The 24,469-nt window shown below is 47.0% G+C and overlaps 1 protein-coding gene across 8 annotated transcripts in view; it reads right to left on the reverse strand.

The window, feature by feature from the left end:
• LCP2 (lymphocyte cytosolic protein 2) overlaps nt 1-11,298 on the reverse strand; it is a 50,276-nt gene extending 38,978 nt beyond the window's left edge. For 3 of the 8 annotated variants that reach the window (XR_009491869.1, XM_059878707.1, XM_010816671.4), the window contains exons 1-3: nt 11,012-11,298; nt 6,160-6,222; nt 1,129-1,175 (exon numbers count right to left, since the gene is read on the reverse strand). Coding sequence is in view for 4 of the 8 variants with exons in the window: in XM_059878707.1 (XP_059734690.1) it covers nt 1,129-1,175; nt 6,160-6,222; nt 11,012-11,089 (188 nt within the window). In the remaining 4 variants the exon portion in view is untranslated. 8 annotated transcript variants of the gene reach the window in all.
• Between the last annotated feature and the right edge of the window lie 13,171 nt (nt 11,299-24,469).

Here is a 24,469-nt window from a genome sequence, read left to right on the forward strand (position 1 = left end):
TTTGATCCCTGATCAGGGATCCCAAATGCCTCGGGGCAACCAAGTCCATACACCGCAACAACTGAGCCCATGCACCACATCTAGGGAATCCACACACCACAGTGAAATATCCCACCTGATGCAAGAAAGATCCCGAGTGCTGCAACTAAGACCGTATCGTCTTTCTTACAGAAGAAAAATATTTCTCCATGTTCAAGCTTTATTCAAAGCTGATAAATGATTGGACTTTGTATTTTTCAGCCTGGCCCATTTCACACATTTCTACCTGGCTCCTGCAAGCATCTGAGTGTGAGACTTCTGCTGCTGCTGCTGCTGCTAAGTTGCTTCAGTCATGTCCGATTCTGTGCGACCCCACAGATGGCAGCCCACCAGGCTCCCCCATCCCTGGGATTCTCCAGGCAAGAATACTGGAGTGGGTTGCCATTTCCTTCTCCAATGCATGAAAGTGAAAAGGGAAAGTGAAGTCGCTCAGTCGTGTCCGACTCTTAGCGACCCCATGGACTGTAGCCCACCAGGCTCCTCCATCCATGGGATTTTCCAGGCGAGAGTACTGGAGTGGGGTGCCATCGCCTTCTCCTAGAAGGACAGAAAGCAGGGCCCAATATGCACACTGCAACTTCGCGTGTTAGCACCCACATCAGACCTCAGAAACGGCCCCCTTCTCCTCAGAATCCTTCTCAACACGATGCCCGTGGCAGCCACCCAAAATGGTCATTATTGACAGACCAAATGGAGTCCATTGCCAGACTCATCTGGTCCAATGCTCTCGTTTTACCGAGGTCCAAAAAACTGAAGCAATTACTGAGTTGGTGGTGAAAACCATGATGACATCTCAGATCTCTTGATTCTGGTGCTATTTTCAAAGGCCAACCCACCCCACTGCGGAGAGAGGAAATGAGAACATGATCCAGAATCAGGCTGATCTTTGGCAAGAGCAGCCAAATACCAGCTCGACTAGAACTGTTGCTTCTTTTTCTCAACACATTATGTAACTTCTCTTCCCCGAACACTGCTCTTGCCTTCTCTCTTCCTGATTGCTTTCCTATTTTAAGCTGACAGTGACAGAAAAGTAGCTCAGCTTCCCGGGTCTACTCCCCATCCCGCCCCAGTCATCGGGTCAGTACTCACGGCACGCGGAGCTTAGGGAACTTCTGGATGTCGTTCTCTGCCAGGTTCTGAAATGGAGACAGTGGTAGTTACAACCAGCAGAAGGGGCTCCAGGCCAGGTGAGCAGAGTCAGGTGTGAAATGACAGGGGACAGGGGGACTGCAGCCCGCGGAAAAGGAGGCCGCATCCACCTGACGGAGCAGGCAGCTTCTAGACGGAGCACTGGAGCCCACGGGCCCGGGACGGCCACATCGGGTCACAGGGAGCCCGAAACTCGGATTTTATGTGGACTTGGCCAAGCTGTAACAGCTTTCCTAGCCTCCCACCCCAGACCTCAGGCCCTCGGCTGCCGTGAAACGGCTGTGAGCAGCCGGCCTGGAGAGGGGGTCCGTGCTCTGCGGCCTCATCACAGCCCAGCTGCCTCCTTCACCTGAGGTGTTGGTAGGATTCTCTAGATGCGAGGAAGCAACAAAGAGGCTGTCCTGAGAGAACCGAGAGGGGAAAGGAGAAAGAGGCTCATGTTTGTAAAGAACTGACTCTGCCTCCTTACAGCACCTTGATTAATCCTCGCATCAGCCCTGTGATGTAGAAACTATCAGCGTTGTCTCATTTTAGCGAGAAAGTGGGGCCTGGGGGTGTAAGGGGATTTCAGCTTGTAGGCGATGGAGCTGGGGCTAGGACCCTGCTCTCTGGCTTTTGTGGGCTATTTCCTTCCTGCGAGCTTCCTCCTACCATGTCTAAGCCCTTTGGAGCCCTAGTGGCCTGTGTTGGAAGAGAGGAGGGGAGGGAGAGAGAAGAGGGAAGCAAAGAGGGTGGGCACATGCTCCATAGAACCAAAGCTGAGGCAAAGAAGGGCCTCTTTAACCGTCTAATTGAGGCCAGAGGCCCAGCGGTCAGGGTGGGAGCACTGGAGTCGGACAGGCTGGTGTAGAATCTTGGTTCCCTCACTTAGCAGTTCCCTGACTTGGGACAGACACTTAATCTCTCTAGGCCTTGGTTTCCTTCTCTGTATAATGGGAATCTTGATAATATGAACAGCTCCGTGTCAGGGGCCGTGAGGACAGAATGAGATGAAGTGTGTCCTATGCTTGGCCCAGTGCTTGACAGACCTTTTGAGAGCGATGAATGGGGTTTAGGTGAGCAATTTCTGTCCTGGGGCGGAGCAGCTGGGGTCTGGCTGGCTGTTGGAGGTTAGTTAGTGTCTTTGCTTCTTCCGCTCTGAGCTGGGAGCTGCCTGGCAGGATTTTGGCTGCCTTCTGAGATGAGCTGGGCAAACTTCCCATTAAGCCCAGGTGGCACTGGGGCTGGGGCCTCTTAAAATGTGCTATGGCCTCATCCACTTCAGTTCTTAGGAACAGAGTCTGATCCAGCCCCCATATCAGATCTTGCGACAGGGCTAGGAAGGAGGCTTTGGCAAGAGTCCTGAGACAATCAAGACTTTCATCAAACTTCTTAACTTCTTTTTTTTAGCATCACTGAGCCATGGCATCTATTTCCCTGGAACCACTCCCTTCTTAGGGAAGATACAAAGACTCATGTTAGCAGTGTGGCATGAGGATTGGAGGGCTTGCTGGGAGTGGCCAGAGGGATGCACGCTGAGAACTAGGTGGTGGGCCATTGCCTTCTCTTCTTCTGAGTCAAAGACATAAGCTGAGGGAATTTCAGAAAGCAGGTGAAGGAAAAGGTAAGCATGTGAGTGTGGCCAGAAACACAGAGAAAGCCTTTGAAACAGGGATAGGAATTGGGAGGAAAGATGGAAGATGGTAAACATGTTTGGGCTTCCCCGATGGCTCAAGCTGCAGAGAATCTGCCTGCAATCCAGGAGATGCAGGTTTCATCCCTGGGTTGGGAAGATCCCCTGTAGGAAGAAATGGCTACCAACTCCAGTATTCTTACCTGGAGAATCCCACGGACAGAGGAGCCCAGCAGGCTACAGACCATGGGGTCACAAAGAATCAGACATGACTGAGCAGCTGAGCACACACAAACACGATGTTTGGAGAATTTTTCTATGTGATGTAACAGTGTAAAACCCCCTCCTCTACCTTCTTCAAAGACCTTCAGCAATGTCTGGAAACTCTGAGTTACTTGTGCAATGACTTGGAGTTAGACTAGTGGCTTTACAGGAATACGATTATGTTCTGAGCACGTTCTTAAGAGGGACAAGAGAGCAAGAAAAGCTGAGAACTGGACCCGGCCTGGAGAGGTGTTTGTAGCAGACACTGTTGCTTGCCTACCCAATATCCACTCTCTTGCTCCCTTACTGATGGGGTCTGGATTTTGTTCAAGGCAGTAAATGTTTCCAGTTCAAAATATTTAACACACTGAATTCTCTTGAATGTGACCAAGGTCACAGGACTCGATTGTGGCCGGTGAGATATAATCTGAAGTCTAACTGAATAAAGCTTTTGGGAAAGTACCCCTGAAAATACAGGGGAATGCAATCCCCATGCACTTTGAGTTTTTCACTCTTTGCCTTCCCCCTCTTCCTCCTTCTTGGAATGCAGATGTAATGCCTGGAGATGCAGTGGCCATCTTATCGCCATTAGGACAGAAGCCACAGAGAGCTTCCATTGGCTGGGTGAGGCCGAGTTCTTGATGACTTCCTTTAGCATCCCTCCAGCCCTGAGTGCCCACTTCTAGACTCCTTGTCACTTGAGAAAGATAAGCCCCTCTTTGGTTAAGCCACTGTGGTTCAGTTTCTCTTTCATGCAGCCGCACACCGTTCTAACTGACACAGCTTCCAAGCACATGGCCTCCTCTTCTTTAGCCTTTTGGGAGCATGGAACCCCCGTTCCCTCACCAGACTTCTCAGTGGAAAACAAAATGCTGGCAGCACAGATTCCAGGGTGCTGCTCACTCCTGCACGGAAGAAAGGGAAAAGGAAGGAGGGAGGGATGGAGGAAAGGATGGAGGAAGGGAGAGGATGGAGAGAAAGGGAGTGCTGGAGGGGCAGGGACAGCTGGGGCCTTCCATTCTCACCCTTAAAGCAGAATGGCTCTGGACATCATAAAGCTGGAAAGGGTGATAGCTGAGAGCTCAGAGCTCAGATCAAAGCCCAGATCATACCCAGAGCATCTGGCATGGAAGGTGGTTTTAGCAGAAGCTGCCAGGGCAGGGCTGGGCTCTGCTCCCTACTCCCCTGGCTCCTTGAGCCCCTTTTTCCACTTCTTGCTGTTCACACAGTAGTGAAAGTGAGCAGCATTCTCTGAGGGCCTGGCATGTCCCAGATATCGGGGTAGAAAAGGCAAAGCTCCTCAACCAAGGCAACAACCCTGTCTCAACAGGCCTGAAGCTCACAAGAGGGGGATGGGGGCACCCCCCCCCAGAGCTGGGCTGGACTGTCACCCACTATCACTCAGTCCAGTGTGGTCCATTACAGAGAAAGGAACAAGGAGAAGTTCAGAGAGGGCATGTGCTTACTAGAGGTCACCCAGAGCTATGACCAGGACCATCTTCAAGAAAGAGGTCTTACTCCCTTTTGATTCAGCCCTGAGAAGTCTCAGTTCTCAGTTCTAAAAGCATCTTTTAGCTAAAAGCTAAAAGAATGAAATATTCAGATTTAGCGGTAAGTTGCAAGAAGAATAACAATTAAATGCTCAAAGTCTATTGGCTTAAAGCCCAGTGCAAAGAAGTAGCACTGTTCAAAACTCAAGCAGTGTTAAATTAAATTAAATGTATGCTTTAGTCCAGTTACTAGGTGTGTGACAGAATAAATCACATCACATTTCTGTACATGTTTCTCTAATTGCAATTCAGGTGTAGTTAGAGCCTTCCTGGAGATAACTTTCTGCTATAAAACAAGCTTCTGGGAGGCAGAAATCACATCTTAATCATCTCTACATTCCGAGCACATGGCATGGTCTGGTATATAAAAGGAGCCCAGGAAAGTCCTTGTTAAGTGAATGGCAGGGTGAATGACTGAATGATTTACATGGAACAGTGAACGAAGATGTCTTATATGGCACATGAGAGCAAAGGGAGCATAAGTTTGATCTCAGTGTGAGACTTAAGTACTGCCCGGAAAGGAATAGATGACTGTGTATGGTAGTGAACTCGCCATCAGTAAAGGAATTCAAGAAGCTGTTGGTAGCAGAGATGCAATATAGGAAACGGATTGGTGTATTGGGCGGAAGACCAGAGCGTGTGCCCTCTATGGCCCCTTCCACCCCGAAGCCTCATAGCCCAGGTTCCTCAGGGCTGCTCACCAGGTCTTGCCAGGAAACAGTTTGCCTTATCCACTGAGTCCAAATCCAAATTGGGAACATTGACCCTGTGAGACCTTTGAAGGCTTGTTCCTGCTTCATTTTTGAACAATGAAGAAACACAACCAAAAGGGCTGGATCGGTGCAGTCAGAGTCTCCATTACCCGTTGGCAAAAGTGTCACTCCAGGGGAAATGCTTACACCACCTCCCCAGCCACTGCCCAGTGGCTCAAACTCCAATTAGAGCAGCAGCCCCTTCTCTGTAATGGCTTAGTCCTTAATATAGAGCTGCACCTTAGCATTACACTGGAAACTTTTTGCAATATAAAGGAGTAGAGGAAGTCACAGCACATGGGTGTTAATTGCCACAAAACCAATGATGCGAATTTAGTAAAGAGAAAGAGGGACGCAATTGAAATAAGGAGGGTGATTCTACCCTTTATTCTAGTCAGTGAGTATGTTCCCCAGAGTGGCAAATAAGAAAAGAGAATCTTGCATTCTCCCATGTGGCTCTTTTCCCCCTTGAACTTCTCAGAGTATGGGTGCTATTTGAATAGATTTTCAAGAGGCGTATGTGTGTGTGTTAACTGTAATTTGATTCCTACTTACACTTTGACTTCAGAATGTACCTTAGAGTCAGTGAAAGATCTGGGAGGTATTCTACATAGGAGGATCCTGAGAGGTGATGGGAGAGGTCCTCATACAAAACCCTGAAGAAGGCCTTGGGTTGTATGGGATCCTGAAGACAGGCATTGCCCCTGAGCAGCCGCAGAGACAGGGTAGACCAATGGTTAAAGTTACAGCATAGTTTTGGTCATAATGTGTTGAACTAGCAGCCAGCACTCACCAGAAACCGTGGCCCATCGATGTCATATTTCCTCACGACCTTTTCACAGTCCTTGTAGTTTAGCTGAAAAAGAGCAGAGGAGGTGCTGTCAGTGAAGTCAGGTTCATGCCATTGGTTCCCCTTCCTTGCCTGCCCCAGGAGCTCAGCAATTTGTGGTACTTGTGGCTAGCCAGGCTCCCCGCTCCCCTCCCTGTCTATTAGAGGGCCCTATCCTTACATCAGCCCTGCTTTCACTAACTAACCCCTTGGGACTTTTAAAATGGAGAAATTGCCTGTTGAAGGCTTTGAGGCCAACCCCTACAGAAAGAATGCTGCTAGGGCTGGAGGCTGGCCATACACTCCCCCAGCAAACAGCAAAGAGCTGAAAGAAGAAAATAAATAGTACCATCATCTAGTCACCCAAAGACAACCTTGGTGAACATGGCAATGTGTCTCCTTCAGTGGTTTTTCCAAAGCATCTTTCTAAACATAATCAATGTTATCATTCATATTCAATCTCCTTGTCTTGTTTTTTTCTCTTGAAAAATAAAGGCACTGACTCATCTTATTACAAAGTGATTTTGAACATTATTTTAATTTGCTCTATTGCTGAACATTTAGTTATTTCCCCCAAACTACTGCTGTAACAATGATAATTGAAACTTCTAATAATTACGGAATACTTGCCATATGGTAGGCACCATTCTAAGTGTTTAAACCAATTTTAATCATTTAAGCTTCACATTTTTCAAATGGAATCAAAGGCACAGAGAGTCAAGTAACTTATATAAGGTTCTATGGATAGGCAGGTGACAGAGGTGGCAACTGGGCTTCGGAGCAAGGCTTTAATATCTCTATCAGGAATGTTCTCCTTTTAGTTACTAACAGTAAAACTTACAAACGGTAAGTGAACAGACAACAGACTTAAGTGCAGCTTAACCTACAAGATCGAAAAATATCATAGATACTCTTTTGCATAAAATTTTTTCTTCTATTTTAAATAGTCGAAGTTAGAGTCTCAGAATAGACTTACAGCCTCAACGGGAATGATCATTTTTAGAACCTGTTGCTTTCCTAGAGTCACATCAACTGACAGTTGAAGCAGGTGTCTGTTTGACCTAGTCCTCAACAGTGTAAGCATTTACCTTTGAAATATCTCTAAATTTGAGGTTTCTAGCTAGAGAATTTAAGGTAAAATGTTTGTCCTTGAGAATCTCAGCTTCTCCTCACAAGTATGGATTTCACAGTTTGTGGAGGCCTTCTTTTGGTGCAAACTTAAAATTATAACCTTTTCTTATGGCCAAGAAATTGAAAGAGTGAGTGCAATTGTTGTGAACCTCGTGGTGTGACAGAGTAGGGTGAATATTAGAAAGCTTGGAAAAAATGATTTAGTGGTCCTTGGGAAGAAACCAGCTTCTGCATAGCCCCAAACATCCCTTTTATCCATGTTGCAAATGGGTGAAATTGTTCTTGGAATATTCAACTGCCTTTAATTCATCAATTTCACCATCAGCGTTATCAGCTGAATCTCTGATTTTGCAGAGTTCTGACTTGGACTCTAGATAAACAGACAGTCCTGCAGACTGGGGCCTGCCTGGAAGTTTGATTCTGAGTCAGTGATATTTAGGCCTGGGAGTAAGACCTTTTAGCATGCATGTGTGCTCAGTCACTTCAGTAGTATCCTACTCTTTGTGACTCTATGAACTGTAGCTCATCAGGCTCCTCTGTCCATGGGATTTTCCAGGCAAGAATACTGGAAAATCTAGGGGATTTCCTTCTCCAGGGAATCTTCCTGACCCAGGGATCAAACCCATGTCTCCTTCATTGCAGGCAGATCCTTTACCAACTGAGCTCCCAGGGAAGACCTGTCTTTTTAGCATGCTACTGTTACTGCTGCTAAGTCGCTTCAGTCGTGTCCGACTCTGTGCGACCCCATAGACGGCAGCCCACCAGGCTCCCCCATCCCTGGGATTCTCCAGGAAAGAATACTGGAGTGGGTTGCCATTTCCTTCTCCAATGCATGAAAGTGAAAAGTGAAAGTGAAGTCACTCAGTCGTGTCCCACTCTTAGCGACCCCATGGACTGCAGCCTACCAGGCTCCTCCGTCCATGGGATTTTCCAAGCAAGAGTACTGGAGTGGGGTGCCATTTTAGCATATACCCAGATAATTCTTATGAGTGACAAGCTCTGGTTGGTACTGCTCTGAGCAGGTACCTGGTGTTGAGGACAGGACAACTAAGGCCCAGAGAGGGGAAGGGACTGGCTGAAGGTCACACAGTGAACTGGGGACACAGCTACAATTAGAACTCATGGCTCTGATCCAGAGTCTTCTCCATTGCATGGTCCAAGGATCCCTTTATGTTAAGTCAAAAGAAATTAGAGGACTTAAAGAAATAGAAAACATGACCTCAATCCTCGAGGGCTTAAGTTCTGGACAGAGGATGAGCTGCACGTGTCTGAGATAGTAAGACACAAAAGCCCGCTGGTCTGCATGGAGTCCCCAGGCTGGATCCAGTGAATAGAGTAGGAGAAAGGGAAGCTCGAACATGAATCGGCCCCCATCTCTGCTGGAGGCCTCACACATATATCTCCTCTATTTATCCCGATAATCCCATGAGCTAGTCACTATTAGTATCTCTGTTTTACCGACGAGGAAGCCGAGGCACAGAGAGGTATAGTAACTAAGGGAGGGTCAGCAAGCTAGCGGGTGGCAGAGTCAGGATTCAAGCCAAGGTGTGGCTGACTCCAGAGCTGGTTGGGAAGGTGCCTCCAAGGGGGACCTGGCCCCAGCACTTCGTTAGAAAGTAAACCTGCTGGGATTTCCCTGGGGGTCCAGTGGCTGACTCCAAATATAGGGGGCTTGGGTTCACGCCACAACTGAGAGATCCAGCATGTCACAGCACAGATGCTGCACGCCACAACTAAAACCCAGCACAGTCAAATAAAGAAACAAAAACAAGTTAAAAGGAAGAAAAAGAAAACGGCATGCCTAAATCAGAAATGTGACACACTCCTTGATTTAAAAAAAAGAAAGAGAAATTGCATCTGCCAGTAGGACTTTGGTAACCAAGATCCAACCCCAGATGACTCCATGGTCAGTTCACTTAGCGTTTTCTCTCTGGGGGAAGTGAGACGCTCAGTATTTGAAGGGTGTCTCTCTGGGTCTGTAGAAGGGCTAGAACTTCCTAGATCACAAACACCCTTCAGTCTCCTCGTTCCTGCCTTCATGCTGGGAAGGGAACCTGCTCAGTGTCTGTGGACATGATCTGGAGTCTAAGGTCTGTAAGAAAATTCTCTCTTCCCCCAACTCAGGCAGAGAGCATCTATGTGAATCATCCTGACCTGTAGGCCATCTCTCTGTCCTGAACGGAACTTTACCCTTGGATTCTTCAGTTGCTGACCTGGGTTGTGCAATTCTCTTTCCCAGATTGGAGACTAGGCCTCTAGCCCATCAGCCTGTCCCCAGGAGTGCCCTTGCTAATTCTCAATTCTTTCCTCTTTTCTTTATTGATCTAATATGCCACTTCATAGCATCTTAGTAAATCTCACTGTGGCCCTCAGTTATTTGGTCTACATTTAAGAAAAGTATTTAGAATAAATACTTTTGACTCTTTCAAAAGTCAGCTATCTCAACAATCTTTGCACCCACTGTGCTGAAACCTAAGTGTATTATGACTTCCAGTGAGGGAAAAATAACAGAAATGAGATGCACAACAAGCAGCAAATAACAGGATCTGTGGGTTGTGCCTCTATCATGCCACACCCAATTCAACATTTTCACATTTTTCTTAGAGGAGAATAGTTATGACACTAAATACTTTGGTACCATGTAGACCCCAGGTTTGGGTATGTGTTACAGGGAGTCTATCCCATACCAGGAAAAATAGTAAGTTGACTTAGAAAACCTCTAAGCTCATGACTTAGAACCATATCTTCATGATAATCTGGAGTATCCACTGAATTGGATGCCAGCCTCCAGAAATGGGAATGTTAAGAGCTCAGTGGTCCCTCACGAGACATCGTATCCTTTGGACAGTCATAGAGGGTCACATGACTTGGGATCTGCCCGAGCAAGCCTGTGAGCCATGGCCCCACCGGCAGATGACCAAACACAAGGATCCTTGAGCTCCTTCAAGACTAGAAGGCAGGACAGCAACACTCTGGTCTCAGCTCTGCCACAAGCTTGGCCCTTGACCCTTCCCGGCAAATCTTTTCGTTTTCAGGGGCCTCGGTGTCTGAAGGCCTGAGGCTTATGTTATTTCCCAGCCTGCGTCATAAGACCCTCGTGAAGTTCCCATGAGACTCTGTTCTAGGTAAGTGGTTGAACAGCTCTCTTTCAAAGTCACAAGCAATGACTTGCTCAGACACCATCTCCAGCATCGTTCATCACAGTCTTCCACCCTTCCTTTCCTCTCTTCTACCCTGCGAGACTCCATGTTTCCCTTTCGAGCAAGAAGCCTTGATCTCACTAGCAGTTATAGCAGTTCTGAGTCTCAGGGCATGGACTCTGAAACTGGACAGGTGTGACCGGAATCTTGCCTCCATCATATGCAGTCCCTGGGGTTTGGGTCCAGTTAGCTTCCTTGAGCTTATTTTGCAACTGAACCAGCAGGACAGCGATCCTGGAGTGAGTTAGATGCGACCGTGCCTGAAGAGGACAAACTCAAATCCTAGCATGTAGTAGGTACTTGCCCTTTGAGGGCTTCCCTTCTCCCCAGAATGTATTGCCAGAGAGCTCAGTGTTGCTCCATCAACCAGAGAGACTGCACAAGGCTGGAAGCTCCACTGCTGTCTTTCACGCCTCTCGCATTCTGCCTGCACTCCCTCTTCAAGCCTCTGCCCAGCCCCCCAGCCACTAAAGAGCGAGGCTCACCTTTTTGAAATAGTCTGCAAGGGTGTTAGGGTCCCAACTCAGGACCTCAGAGCGAAAGGGCACGTTCTTGAATGCCATGGCTGCTCGCTCAGGATGAAGCTCACCAGCTGAGCACAGGCGCTGCACCCATGGACAGAGAACCCCAAATCCAGAGTCTGGAGGTGTCTTCAGCTCTTCCAACTCCCGGGTACCCTCTGGAAAAGTCTTGTTGGAGCCGCTGTCCTTTCTGTTGTAGCCAGATCCCAGAAAGCAACAGCTTCCTCTGCGAACAAATATGGTCTCTTCTCAGAAAACGACTCAGCAAGTTTCCTTTACCACTTCCTCTGCTGGGCTCTAAATAAGTAAACAAGGAAGCCCAGCTCTGGGGACTAAAGAGGCAGAAAGAGCTACAGGCTGGTAATTCCCCACTGGGCCCCATCTACCCCAGCCCAGTAGGAGGAGCAATGAAGGGAACTTAGACACCCAAGTATGTTTCCATTGAAATCCCTGGCATCCATATGTTTAAACCACATTCCTGCTTGGGTGGGTCTTTGCAGATGAAAAATCGAATTTGACGGTTCACCTAAAATATAGACAATCTCCCACATCAGTGAAGGGGAAGGAACATGACCTTTCAACGCTTTCCAACCACGGCTCAGTTTCTCTCAAGAGCGTAAAGTTGAGCTTCTTTAGCTGCCCCTTATAGTTATTACAAGTGGATCCTCTGAGTCAGTGAGTTGGGATCCAGAACTGAGAAAGGAGCACCACTGGGAAGACCTGGGCTTTGTTTCTTTCTTTCTTTCATCTTCTTCTTCATCTTTTTATTTGGCGGCAGCAGGCCTTGGCTGCAACACACAGGATCTTTAGGTGCGGCACGTGGGCGCTAGTTCCCTGACCAGGGACTGAACCCGGGCCCCTGCTGTGCGAGCGTGAAGTCTTAACCACTGGACCAGCAGGACAATCCCCTGGCTTCATTTCAGATATACCTGTTTCCATGCTGGGCAACCTCAGGCAAAGACTTAAACTCTAGGAAGCTCAGTTTCCATATGTGTAAAACAGGAACAGAAAAATTGCTTCATATGCACATAAAACTTTAGATGCGCTTAACTAGAAAACTTAAGGAAGGAAAAAAATAAAAAATAACAATTGCTACTGATGTTGCCATGTAGTCTAGTCACTGTTGTTCCCCCCAGACATTCTATCTACTATTTATTCGTCCACATTTCTATCTAAAGAGCACATCCCTGGAGACAGCAGATGGGAGTCTGGGTTCTCTCTGTTGGTTTCTCAGACCCTGAGCATCTCCTTGACTGAGGGTGAACCCAGTGTCAAAAGCAAACCTATCCGTGTAACATCACAGGCTCCAAGTTCACCCCTCTAGAGCTCCATAGGCACCCACAAACGACTGTCCTGATGTTTGAGTCTGTTGCATTTACTGAGTTGGCCCCTGAAGTGATGCCTTCCTGAAGCTTTTTCAAAGATCGCTTTGGCCACGCAGTTTCCATCTTATACACAACCTCAGGAGCCCCACCCTCACTGTTACACACCAACCTCGCCAGGTCTTCGTGTAAATGGGATCTGCCCTTTACCCCGGACTAAGCACCTTTATGGAGGTGTCCATGAACCTGAGCTAATGTCATCCTCACCTCCAAGGGCGCCAGAGGCATCAGCTGAGGCAGCCCAGGCCGAGCACTTCCCACAGGCCTGGAACCTCAGTGCTCTCTGCAACTGACCGTGCCCTAGAAAGCATGGCCTGCTGCTCAAAAGTTCTACCACGGATGGGAGAGGTCCCCTTACTTTTTAAATCCCCAGAAGAGCAGCAAATGATAAAAAGCCCATTTGAAAAGAGAGGAAGATAGATAAGTGGCTTCCACATAAAGAAGTCAAAGAAGATATCATAGAGTTAGCTGGGATGGAAGCAGGGCCTTGGAAGAGGCAGCTGAGGGAAGGCATTCTGAACCTGTGTGTGATATGTGATGTGGCATAGTATGGAGTGTGTGTGTCTTGGGCTATGGTTCATGAGCAAACAAAACATTCCATACCTGTGCACCTCTGTGGAAAGGAACATTCAAGATCATCCTTAGAAAGAGAAGCAATTTTTAAAATGACATTTACCCATACTCACAAGAATCCAAATCTACAGAAAAGCAGAAGTTGGAATTAACTTACAGCTAAACATGAGGTTCTTTTGAAAGAATTATCCAATGAATGTGGCCAAGATGGACAATCTCTAGACCCATGTAAAAGAGAGACATAGCAGTTAAGAAACCTAGATGACAGTGATGACAACGGGAATCACCAAGAATCACTGTGCCAAGGAGTAGCCTGAGGACTCTGCACCAATTGTGGGCACTGTTATCACTCCTGCTCACAGAAGGGAAAACTCAGGCTCAGGGAGGTGAAACTTCTTGCCACCCTTGCACCCAGCAGGTAGGTGGTGCAGCAGGTCTTGTCTGGAACTGTCTCTGAGTCCAGAGCCCCTGATCTTGACCTCTGTACCACCTCGGACTCTCAGATGTTCCATAAATTGCACAGGGTGGAGCGGAGGTTCAAACCTGGCTGGGTCTCCAGAGCCTATGCAGCGTCCTCTCTATCAGTCTGCCTTCCACGAAAAGCAGGTGAGGCTGGCGACCAGGGCTGGTTAAGAAGAGGACACAGCACTTTCTCTGAGCAGGTCTTCGGTGCCCCCTTCCCCACAGGGTCATAGACCCATTCCTCAGAAAGGGCAGCTGGGCAAGCAGCACAGGTGACGCAAGGGGAAGTGGGCTGCTTCAGGCTGGAGCCTCCCACTTCCCCAGTCCTCGGTGATTTCCCAACACTCATGAGCTTCACAGCTCCTGTCCCTGGCTGGAGAATTCCAGAAGTTCCAGGGGCGGGGCTAGTTGGCCCCCAAGAGAGGCTCAGGATACCAGAAAGACCAGAGTAACCTGGGGCAGCTCAGCTCACTTGGCCTGGCCTCAAGTTCCACACCTATAAAATGGGCAGTCATGAGAGCAGAGGAGATGCCGGGGCGAGGAAAGCTGGGGCCAGCTCACAGCGGGCTTGACTTCAAGCACAAAGCAGAGCAGAGAACAGGGAGCACGTAAGGCTAGGTGATGTAGAGCCGTGGCTTGAGGGGTGAACACCCTCTCCCATCTCTCTCTCCTCCAGCCAGAGGGAAAAGCAGAACTCATGAGGGGGTTTTGCTCAAACTGAAAGGTTATGGAGGCCTTCTAAGGCCTTGTAATATCTTTCTCCAGGTTAGGGCGATCGTGAATGGTCTGTGCACAATAACAGCAGGTCATATCAGTACATGGGGATGGGGGCTCTTGGGGTACGGATTTTAAATATACATCCAACAGAGCCTGTGGACAAGAAAGCAAATCTTGCAGGGAGCAACATGTCAGATTATTAGGTCTTAGAGACATAAAGTGGCTATGGGAGCAGTGCACACTGCAACCCAGAGTGGGGGGAGGATCTCCTAATGTGCCCCCTACCCCACCCTGCCCAGTCCAGACTTGAAGCTCTTTTTCCTACTAACCCACAGAAGAATGAGATGAGGAGATAAGTGCCTTTCTTCACAGCTAATTTTAGAAGTGAGAAAAACGCAATTTGCTAGAAGAGGCTTGTGGGTTGCAGCCTGGGGGTGGGGGGCGGGGATGGGCAGGGATAGGAGCTGTCGCTTGGAGACCAGCGGGGAATGGAAACATAGAGACCATGAAGGAGAGCCTGTGTTTAGGAGCCCGTTGACATATTTAGGAGAGGGACCCACGGAGCTGGAAAGTGGAAGGGAGGACATGCTTATTCAGATGTGATTTGGACAGAGGGCATTGGCTGGGGAAAAGAGACCAAGTGGTGGCCTGTGGCCCAGAGACAGTGGCACCTCGGGGCACTGCGGGCCATGGAGAGACCGCCCTCACAGGGGTTCACTCCAGTTTCACCTCCACTAACCTCTTACGGCCCCATGCATCCCCTGAGGCCAAGGTGAATCTCTCCTGGAAGTTTTCCTTGGGGCCTGTCCATGTTTGTCTACAGTGGGAAGAAGAGCTGTAGCCGTAAGCTCCCAGGGAGGAGCCCATTCTCCGCTCTGCTCTCCCAGGCCACACTGGAAGCACCCTCTGTGTGCAATCCCTCTGGATACTGAGGGCTCCACCCACCCAGGAGGTTCCAACCGGGGGCAGAGGACGGAGTCCTGGCCATTCGGTGGGCTGGCCACCCCCTGCACCGTGCAGCCGTACACTAGACAGAGCGGGCCCTGCCTGGGGCGTGTGTGCCGGGAGGGGCAGGCCTGCAGTGGCTGCCCCATGTACAGCGATGCTCCTCCCCACGTTCCCGGAGGCTGGAGCGGGAGTGCGGGGAGCAGCTCAGGCGAGCCCCAGGGCAGCGCTTCTCCAGGCCGCCCTGCGCTTTGTGTCCTGGCGACCACCCCCGTCTGGACACAGTCACCACCCCCATCCATCCCGGGATACGCAGCAGGAAAGCATGAACCAGTTGCTGCTTGTGAGGTAATGAGCAGCAATAGTTTCCACTTCCTCAGAGCTGACAATTTCATTCTTTTCAAAAAATGTGTATTTTTCATCCTCTCTCTGTGTCTCTCTTTCTCGGTTGTTTTGGCTGAGGTGCGTCAGAATGTGGAAGGTGGGTGGGAGGAAGTGCTTATTTGGACTTCCTGTCAAGCCGGTCTTCCTCATTTGCCCTATATTTCGCTTTGGGCAGCCTATCCCCAGATAGCTCTGCCGCAAAGGGAAACTCCCCAAGTGCCCTCAAGGGTGGGTGGGCTGTGGGCAGACAGCCAGAGAGAGGAAGGCAGGTGTCTCAGCTTGATAAAGGAGAAAAAAACCTTGCCCCCCTCCTCCTCCCCCTCCCCAGGCAAGCTGGAGAAAGGCAATGGAGGAGGGGTAGGGCGTGTGCAAGAAAAGCAAAAGCAATGTTCCCCGAAGCCCCGCAAACATGACTGTGGCCTACTCTAGCCCACCCTCCCAGGGAGAGCTGTGGGCCCTGGAAGAGCATACCCATCCCTACGTGCTCAGTCGCTTCAGCCGTGTTCAACCCTTTATGACCCGATGCACTGTAGCCCGCCAGGCTCCTCCCTCCATGGCGATTCTCCAGGCAAAAATACTGGAGTGGGTTGCCATGTCCTCCTCCAAGGGATCTTCCCAACCCAGAAATCGAACCTACTCTTCCGTCTCTTGCATTGGCAGGTGAGTTCTTGACCACTAGTGCTACCTGGGAAGCTCTACCTGCCCCTAAGATGAAGAGAAGCCCAGCAGCCCAGCATGGATCAAATCTGTTATAGCTCTCAGCACATTTCATCCTCATGAAAGACCTGTGTGTAAGTAGATGAGCAATTTTATAGACCCTGAGAGACCAGAATTCGCGTGCCCAAGTTTCCATGGCGAGTCAGTATGGAGGGCGAGTTCCAACTCAGGGCCAGGCAGATTTCCGTCTGTTCTTCTCTCACAACTTAGCTCTCCAGTCTTGACAAGTCACTTAGCTGTTGGTTTTCACTCTGAATGTTCCTGTCTCATTGTAGCCCTGGTGCTTGCGGCCACCATGCTATTTCTGAAGCCTCTGGTGTTAGCTTCCTTGACCATATCAGTGCCCTGACCACCAGTTTATATCTGACCTTCCAGGTTTTTGACCCAGACAGAGTGCATCTTCCAAATAGGAGAGATACTGTGTTTGGTCTCTTCAGTCCTTTACACCTTCCTATGGGTGAATGTCAGAGTTTCCCATGACTGTGTTCCTAGAGACAACGGATCCCTTAGAAGGAGTGGATTCGGGTTTTGGAGCAAAGAGGATGCATCTAGAAAACAGATAATTTGTCTATCCAACCCTTCTGTGAAACCTCAAGGGTTTGGAGAAAAGAAATTCTAGAATCTTCTTCTATAATACTATGTGATCTATTTGACTGCTCTTTGTAAAAGGAAGATAGGGGCATATATGCCCATTTTACAGATTGTAAGAAAGAGCAGAATGCTTGTCCAAGGCCTCACAGATAACTAGAAGGATTTGAAACCAAACCTGTCTGATGCTACGACTCTTTCCACTGAGAGATGTTGTTTCCAAACATGAAAATTTTACTTGGTGAATAACCAGTATTTATCTAGAAGAGTTTGTGTGTGCATGTGTGTTCAGTCACTCAGTTGTGTCTGACTCTTTGCGACCCTATGAACTGTAGCCCACCAGGCTTCTCTGTCCATGAGATTTCCCAGGCAAGAATACTGGAGTGGGTTGCCATTTCCTACTCCAGGGGATCTTCTCAACCCAGGGTTGGAACCTGCGTCTTCTGCATTTTCTTCATTGGTAGGAGGATTCTTAACCCCTGAGCCACCTGGGAAGCCCTAGAACAATGTGTACCAACCATATTCTTTAGGCTATGAAAGAAAGGAATTTTTGTCTTTGAGTTCTCAAATATTTTGTCATTTTGACAGTTTTTGGTGTTTTGCCTTATCCAATACAAACCCTATACAAAATATAATTTTGATCTCAAATTAACTTGAAAATCTCAAAGGATTTGTTCTTTGCTATTATAAAGAGAGAGATGCCAAAATTTATTAGGGTTGAATCAAAAATTATTTAATGTTGAATTGCATGAGAAACATTGTTCAGTTCAGTCGCTCAGTTGTGTCCAACTCTTTGCGACCCCATGAACCACAGCACGCCAGGCCTCCCTGTCCATCACCAACTCCCGGAGTCCACCCAAACCCACGTGCACTGAGTTGGTGATGCTGTCCAACCATCTCATCCTCTGTCGTCCCCTTCTCCTCCTACACTCAATCTTTCCCAGCATCAGGGTCTTTTCAAATGAGTCAGCTCTTCGCATCAGGTGGCCAAAGCACTGGAGTTTCAGCTTCAACATCAGTCCTTCCAATGAACACCCAGGACTGATCTCCTTTAGGATGGACTGGTTGGAACTCCTTGCAGTCCAAGGGACTCTCAAGAGTCTTCTCCAGCACCACAGTTCAAAAGCATCAATTTTTCTGTGCTCAGCCATCTTTATAGTCCAACTCTCACATCCATACATGACCACTGGAAAAACCATAGCCTTGACTAGACGGACCTTTGTCAGCAAAGTAATGGCTCTGCTTTTTAATATGCTATCTAGATTGGTCATAACTTTCCTTCCAAGGAGTGTCTTTTAATTTCATGGCTGCAATCACCATCCGCAGTGACTTTGGAGCCCAAAACAATAAAGTCAACCACTGTTTCCACTGTTTCCCTGTCTATTTCCCATGGAGTGATGGGACCAGATGCCATGATCTTCATTTTCTGAATGTTGAGCTTTAAGCCAAGTTTTTCACTCTCCTCTTTCACTTTCATCAAGAGGCTTTTGAGTTCTTCTTCACTTTCTTCCATAAGAGTGGTGTCATCTGCATATCTGAGGTTACTGATATTTCTCCTGGCAATCTTGATTCCAGCTTGTGCTTCCTCCAACCCAGCATTTCGCATGACGTACTCTGCGTACAAGTTAAATAAGCAGGGTGACAATATACAGTCTTGACATACTCCCTTTCCTATTTGGAACCAGACTGTTGTTCCATGTCCAGTTCTAACTGTTGCTTCCTGACCTGCATACAGGTTTCTCAAGAGGCAGGTCAGGTGGTCTGGTATTCCCATCGCTTTCAGAATTTTCCACAGTTTGTTGTGATCCACACAATCAAAGGCTTTGGCATAGTCAATAAAGTAGAAATAGATGTTTATTTATCTGGAACTCTCACTTTTTCCATGACCCAGCGGATGTTGGCAATTTGGTCTCTGGTTCCTCTGCCTTTTCTAAAACCAACTTGAACATCTGGAAGTTCACAGTTCACATATTGCTGAAGCCTGGCTTGGAGAATTTTGAGCATTACTTTACTAGTGTGTGAGATGAGTGCAATTGTGAGGTAGTTTGAGCATTCTTTGGCATTGCCTTTCTTAGGGATTGGAATGAAAACTGACCTTTTCCAGTCCTGTGGCCACCGCTGAGTTTTCCAAATTTGCTGGCATATTGAGCGCAACACTTTCACAGCATCACTTTTCAGGATTTGAAATAGCTCAACTGGAATTCTATCACCTCCACTAGCTTTGTTCATAGTGATGCTTCCTAAGGCCCACTTGACTTCACATTCCAGGATGTCTGGCTCTAGGTGAGTGATCACACCATCATGATTATCAGGGTCGTGAAGATCTTTTTTGTACAGTTCTTCTGTGTATTCTTGCCACCTCTTATTAATCTCTTCTGCTTCTGTTAGGTCCATACCATTTCTGTCCTTTACTGAGCCCATCTTTGCATGAAATGTTCCCTTGGTATCTCTAAGTTTCTTGAAGAGATCGCTAGTCTTTCCCATGCTATTGTTTTCCTCTATTTCTTTGCACTTATTGCTGAGGAAGGCTTTCTTATCTCTCCTTGCTATTCTTTGGAACTCTGCATTCAAATGGGCATATCTTTCCTTTTCTGCTTTGCTTTTCACTTCTCTTCTTTTCACAGCTATTTGTAAGGCCTCCCCAGACAGCCATTTTGCTTCTTTGCATTTCTTTTCCATGGGGATGGTCTTGATCCCTGTCTCCTGTACAATGTCACGAACCTCAGTCCATAGTTCATCAGGCACTCTATCTATTAGATCTAGGCCCTTAAATCTATTTCTCACTTCCACTGTATAGTCATAAGGGATTTGATTTAGGTCATACCTGAATGGTCTAGTGGTTTTCTCCACTTTCTTCAATTTCAGTCTGAATTTGGCAATAAGGAGTTCATGATCTGAGCCACAGTCAGTTCCCGGTTTTGTTTTTGCTGACTCTATAGAGCTTCTGCATCTTTGGCTGCAAAGAATATAATCAATCTGATTTCAGAGAAACATTGTTAAATGGGAGATGTTTAACCTTGCATAGGTTGTATTGATATAGGTAAGATGTTTTAGGGAGTGTTTTTTGTTTTTCATTATATCTTCCAGTTTTATTGAGATATGTTTGACATATCTATATAATTTAAGGTATATAGCTCCTTGAAATATGTTAATGCCCCCACTGTCCATGAAATGTCCTCATGTTGCTTTTCCTGATAATAAGCAATAATGTAACTTTATCAGCCATAATTCCACTTGTTATTTTAAAATGTTACAGGCCACGGAAACAATCAAATTTCCTTCTCAGTTTTATTATTTTTATGATAAGCTCTCATTTCATTAGATCTTTAAAAATAAATAAATAATGATTCTTGGTGTATCTACACTTTTCTCTAATTAAAAAAAAAGAAAAAACAGGTTAGCAATGCTAATGGGGGGTTAGTAGCTGCTGCTCACTGACTCCCCTGACAGTGCCCACTGGTAAGGAGACACTCACCTGGATGACAGGCTGGTGGCTCAGGCTGAGTGGGGATGGGATGGGGGCCCAGGAGAGGAGTAAAGTAGGGGAGAGAATGACCAGCCCTCACTCATTTTATCCTGAGACCCTGAAGAAATCTATGTCCCTCTGCTGTGGAGACCCCTGGAGTTGTCCAGCATCTTTGTACTCAAGTCTGGTTCTTAAACCATCCTTTTGAATAATATGAGTTACCCTGTATCCTCCTAATAAACTACCCTATTGCTCAGATAGCACAAAGTTGGGTTCTGTTGCTTGCAGCCTGTCTTAGTTCAGGCTGCTGAAACAAAACACTGCAGACTGGGGGGCTTAAAACCACAGAAATTTTCTCTCACAGTTCTGGGGCCTGGAAGTTCAAGATCAAGGCGCCAGCACGATTGTGTTCTGATGCGAGCCCCCTTCCCGGCTCATAACACATGTTCACTATGTCCTCGTGTGGTAGAAGGGGAGAGGAAACTCTCTAGGGTCTCTTTTATCAGGGCACTGATCCTATTTGCAAGAGGTTTTGATCTAAACCTCTCCTAACAGCCCTGTCTTCTAATACCAGCACACTGGGGGTCAGGATTTCAACAAATCAGCTCTGGGGGACAAGACCATTCAGATCATAGCACAACAACAGTAAAAAGTCCATAACTCTTCCAGGGTGCATATGCCATTCCTCTTTCATTTGTCCCCAGAATGTCAAGGGGAAGAAAAAGAGGAGGCCTGGGGTAAGGAAGAGATTGTGGGGTCCAGAGATGGAGAATTCCCGGCTTAGGCTCCAATCAGAGGCATACCATCAACTGGGTGTCTGGCCTTGAGCCCTTTATGGAGTTTCCTCATCTTTGACAGAAGCCGTTAATGCTCAGCGTCTCTCTGGGCAGTCGTGGGGCAAATGCTCGTGCCTTGTGCCTGAACCGTGTCTGGCATAAAGTACAGGTGTCACAGGTTTGTTCCCTTTCTCCAGAAAATTTCTAGAGCTTCTTTTCAGCTCTAACTTTCTATGATGCTCTCAGTCACGGATTAATTTTGTCTGTTTCTCTTGGGAATCAAAACAAAAAAGACAGATGCAGGCAGACCTCAGAGGCATTGTGGGTTTGGTTTCAGACCACCACAATAAATTTCACAATAAAGCAAGTCACGTGAAGTTTTTGGTTTCCTGGGACATATAAAAATTATGTTTACATTTAAACTGTAGTCTTTATGTAAAGTTTAAAAATAAAATTAAATTAAAAAAAAAAAAGAAAGAATGTACATACCTTAATTTTAAAATGTTTTATTGCCAAAAATGCTAACCTGAGACTTCAGTGTGTCATTGTAAGAGCCCAGATCACCATAACAAGTATAATCAAGCTTTGAAATATTATGAGAACTCCCAAAATATGATACAGAGACACGAAGTGAACAAATGCTTTTGGGAAGATGGTACCATTAGATTTGCTCAACACAGGGTTGCCACAAACCTTCAATTAAAAAAATGCAATATCTACAAAGCACAATAAAATGAGATATGCCTATAACATGATATCAAGTATTTATTCTGAAACTTATTTATTCACAGAGATTATTTTAAGTTTATTTTTAACTGGAGGATAATTGCTTTATGATGATGTGTTGTTTCTGTTGTACAGCAACATGAACTGGCTATATGTATACCCATATCCCCTCCTTCGGAACCTCCTTTGCACCCCGAGCCCTACACCATCCCTAGGCCATCAGAGAGCACGGGGCTGCACTCCCGGTGCTACACAGCAGCCTCCCACTAGCTATGGATTTTACACATGGTAGTACACGTATGTCGATGGTACTTATTCATTGGAGGGTGATCATATATGTTGTTGACCAAGCTGGAAGTTTCTGAAAGTGGAAGGGGCCCAGTTAACAATACACTAACATAGCAGGCAAACTTCAGGGCCGCCCCTGGAAAATGGGAACACAGAGGTACTGAGTCACAGAGTTCTCACCAGGTTATACGAACGCTTTGGTCAGTTTGCTCCTATGAGGTCTCATCTGCCCCCATTAAGAAGAATTGTCTACACTTTATTTGTTCTGGCTAATATGACTCTATTTACACTTAGCAAGAAATCAGTCTCCCGTTTGCCACAGGAAGAAGCCCCAAATTAAACTCGGGTGGCAGCATGCTAGAGCGTGTGGCCAGCTGTCTGATACGCCTCCGCAGACCCATATCCTTCCACCCTGTCTAGAACTAGAGGGTCTGCTTTATCTTTAAACCAGGGAGGTTACATAGGTTCACAGTTCTAAATTTAAAGTGTGAAAAGCCAACAGAAGTGACAGGTTCTTGCAAAATAAACTACCCCCCCTCCTCCCCAACCTCCACCACTGTTCTTGTTATCTATTATAGAGTTTCAGGCCCTCTTGCCAGCAGCTTGTACTCCCAGACAACCTAGACAACTTCACGGCCAGAATTCTCCCAAGGGCAGGACCCTCTGACAGAAAGCCCTTGTTCCTGTTTCCATGGCTTCCTGTGTAAACCTGGGAACTCAGAGGGACTCAAATCTATTCTGGAGTCCTGGTAGAATGATCGTTCTGGACCAGCTCATCTTCCTAAGTTTAATCCCTCAAAAGCTTGTAACCATAGACAGTTCTTTCACTCTAAAGGCAGAATTTATAGGAATCAAGACTCAGACTCTAGAATCAAAATAACACTTTTGAATCCCAACTTGTTACACACCAGCTGTGTGAACTTGGGCAACCTAATTTCTCTGTGCCACAATTTTCAGAGGGAAGTGGGGGGAGCCAAATAATGGCATCAACCTCATTAAGTGATTGTGAAGACTCAGTGAAATAAAATGGCAAGCACAGAGTGCAGTCCCTGGCACACCAGAGATGGTGGTTCTTGTTAGCTTTGTTCATTGCTGTGAGCGTATCTGACTCATTTCTCCTTCCTCAAAGACCAGCAATGAGCTGGTGAGTTCCTGAGTTGCATACAACACTGAGCTCCCCTTTCCCATGTCACATGTTGGGTAGGGTCAGTTGCATACACAGCTATGTAATTTTTCTGATATGGACAAACAACAAGAATGGTAACATTGACATCTCCTAAGAATTAAGAAGAGATGCTGCAGGCTCAAAGGCTGAAGAGGCCAGCAGAAAAATGCAGATGAGAGAAGCGAGCTTGGTGGGAAAAACAGTAACTCAAGTCAAGGGTAAACGGTACTTTATTCCGGACATTAGGCAGGTAGGTTATAAGTAGGGGTGGGGACTAGGGCAAACTAGAAGCAGCTGAGTCTAAGCTCATCGCTGCCATACTGTAATGGGAGCCTGGTAGTGTAAGGTTGGGGTCCACTGTTGCTAGATCTTTTTTAAAAAATAAAAAGCAAGATTTATATGTTGCAAAAAAAGGAAACGCAGTCTGTGCTAGGAAAATGCCTAGAAATGCCTACTATGCTAGGCAGAATATAGTCAAGTACCCTTAAAATACTGAGATTATCTTGAAAACTTGGATGGACCCAGTGTAATCACAAGGGTCCTTAGAAGTGGAAGAGGGAGGCAGTCAATGGGAAACATGATCAGTGACTGTAGGAAAAAGACACAGAGAGATGAAACGTTTCTGGTTTTGAAAAATGGAGGAAGGAGGCCACAAGCCAAGGAATATGAGTGGCCTCTAGAACTGGGAAAGGCAAGGAAAAGGATTCTCTCCTAGACTCTTCAGGAAGTAACATAGCCCCCTGCTTAGCCCAGTGAGACCTAAGTCAGACTTTCACCCTCCATCCTGTAAGGTAATGAATTTGTGTTGTTTTAAACCACTGCATTTGTTACAGCAGCAGTAGAAAACTAATACATTAACTAACTTAAAAAAAAAAAAAAAAAACAAGTAGGCCCAAGAAATCACATCTGAGGTCTGTTCCAGTGAGCCACTTCTGATTTAGAATCAATGAATGACATAGACTCTTTTAGTGGGAAGAACTCATCGACCTAATTACTGCCCAGAGGTGACCCAGATCACACAGCTACGACTCACACGAAGGATGCTGACTCTTAGAGCAGGATTCCTGGTACCATCGGGGCACTGGTGAAAGGCAAACGAGGTGAGCTGACGTCAGAGAAGCCCTGCCAGTACCGTGTTCACCTGCACGGTGCCCATGTAAACGCACCTGTGCATGGCTGGGAGGAGAGCAAGAAACAGCAGTTTCCGTGGTGTGGGTCACTCTACCTGCTGGT

This window comes from Bos taurus, chromosome 20, assembly GCF_002263795.3.
Source record: "Bos taurus isolate L1 Dominette 01449 registration number 42190680 breed Hereford chromosome 20, ARS-UCD2.0, whole genome shotgun sequence".
Classification (NCBI taxonomy): Eukaryota; Metazoa; Chordata; class Mammalia; order Artiodactyla; family Bovidae; genus Bos; species Bos taurus.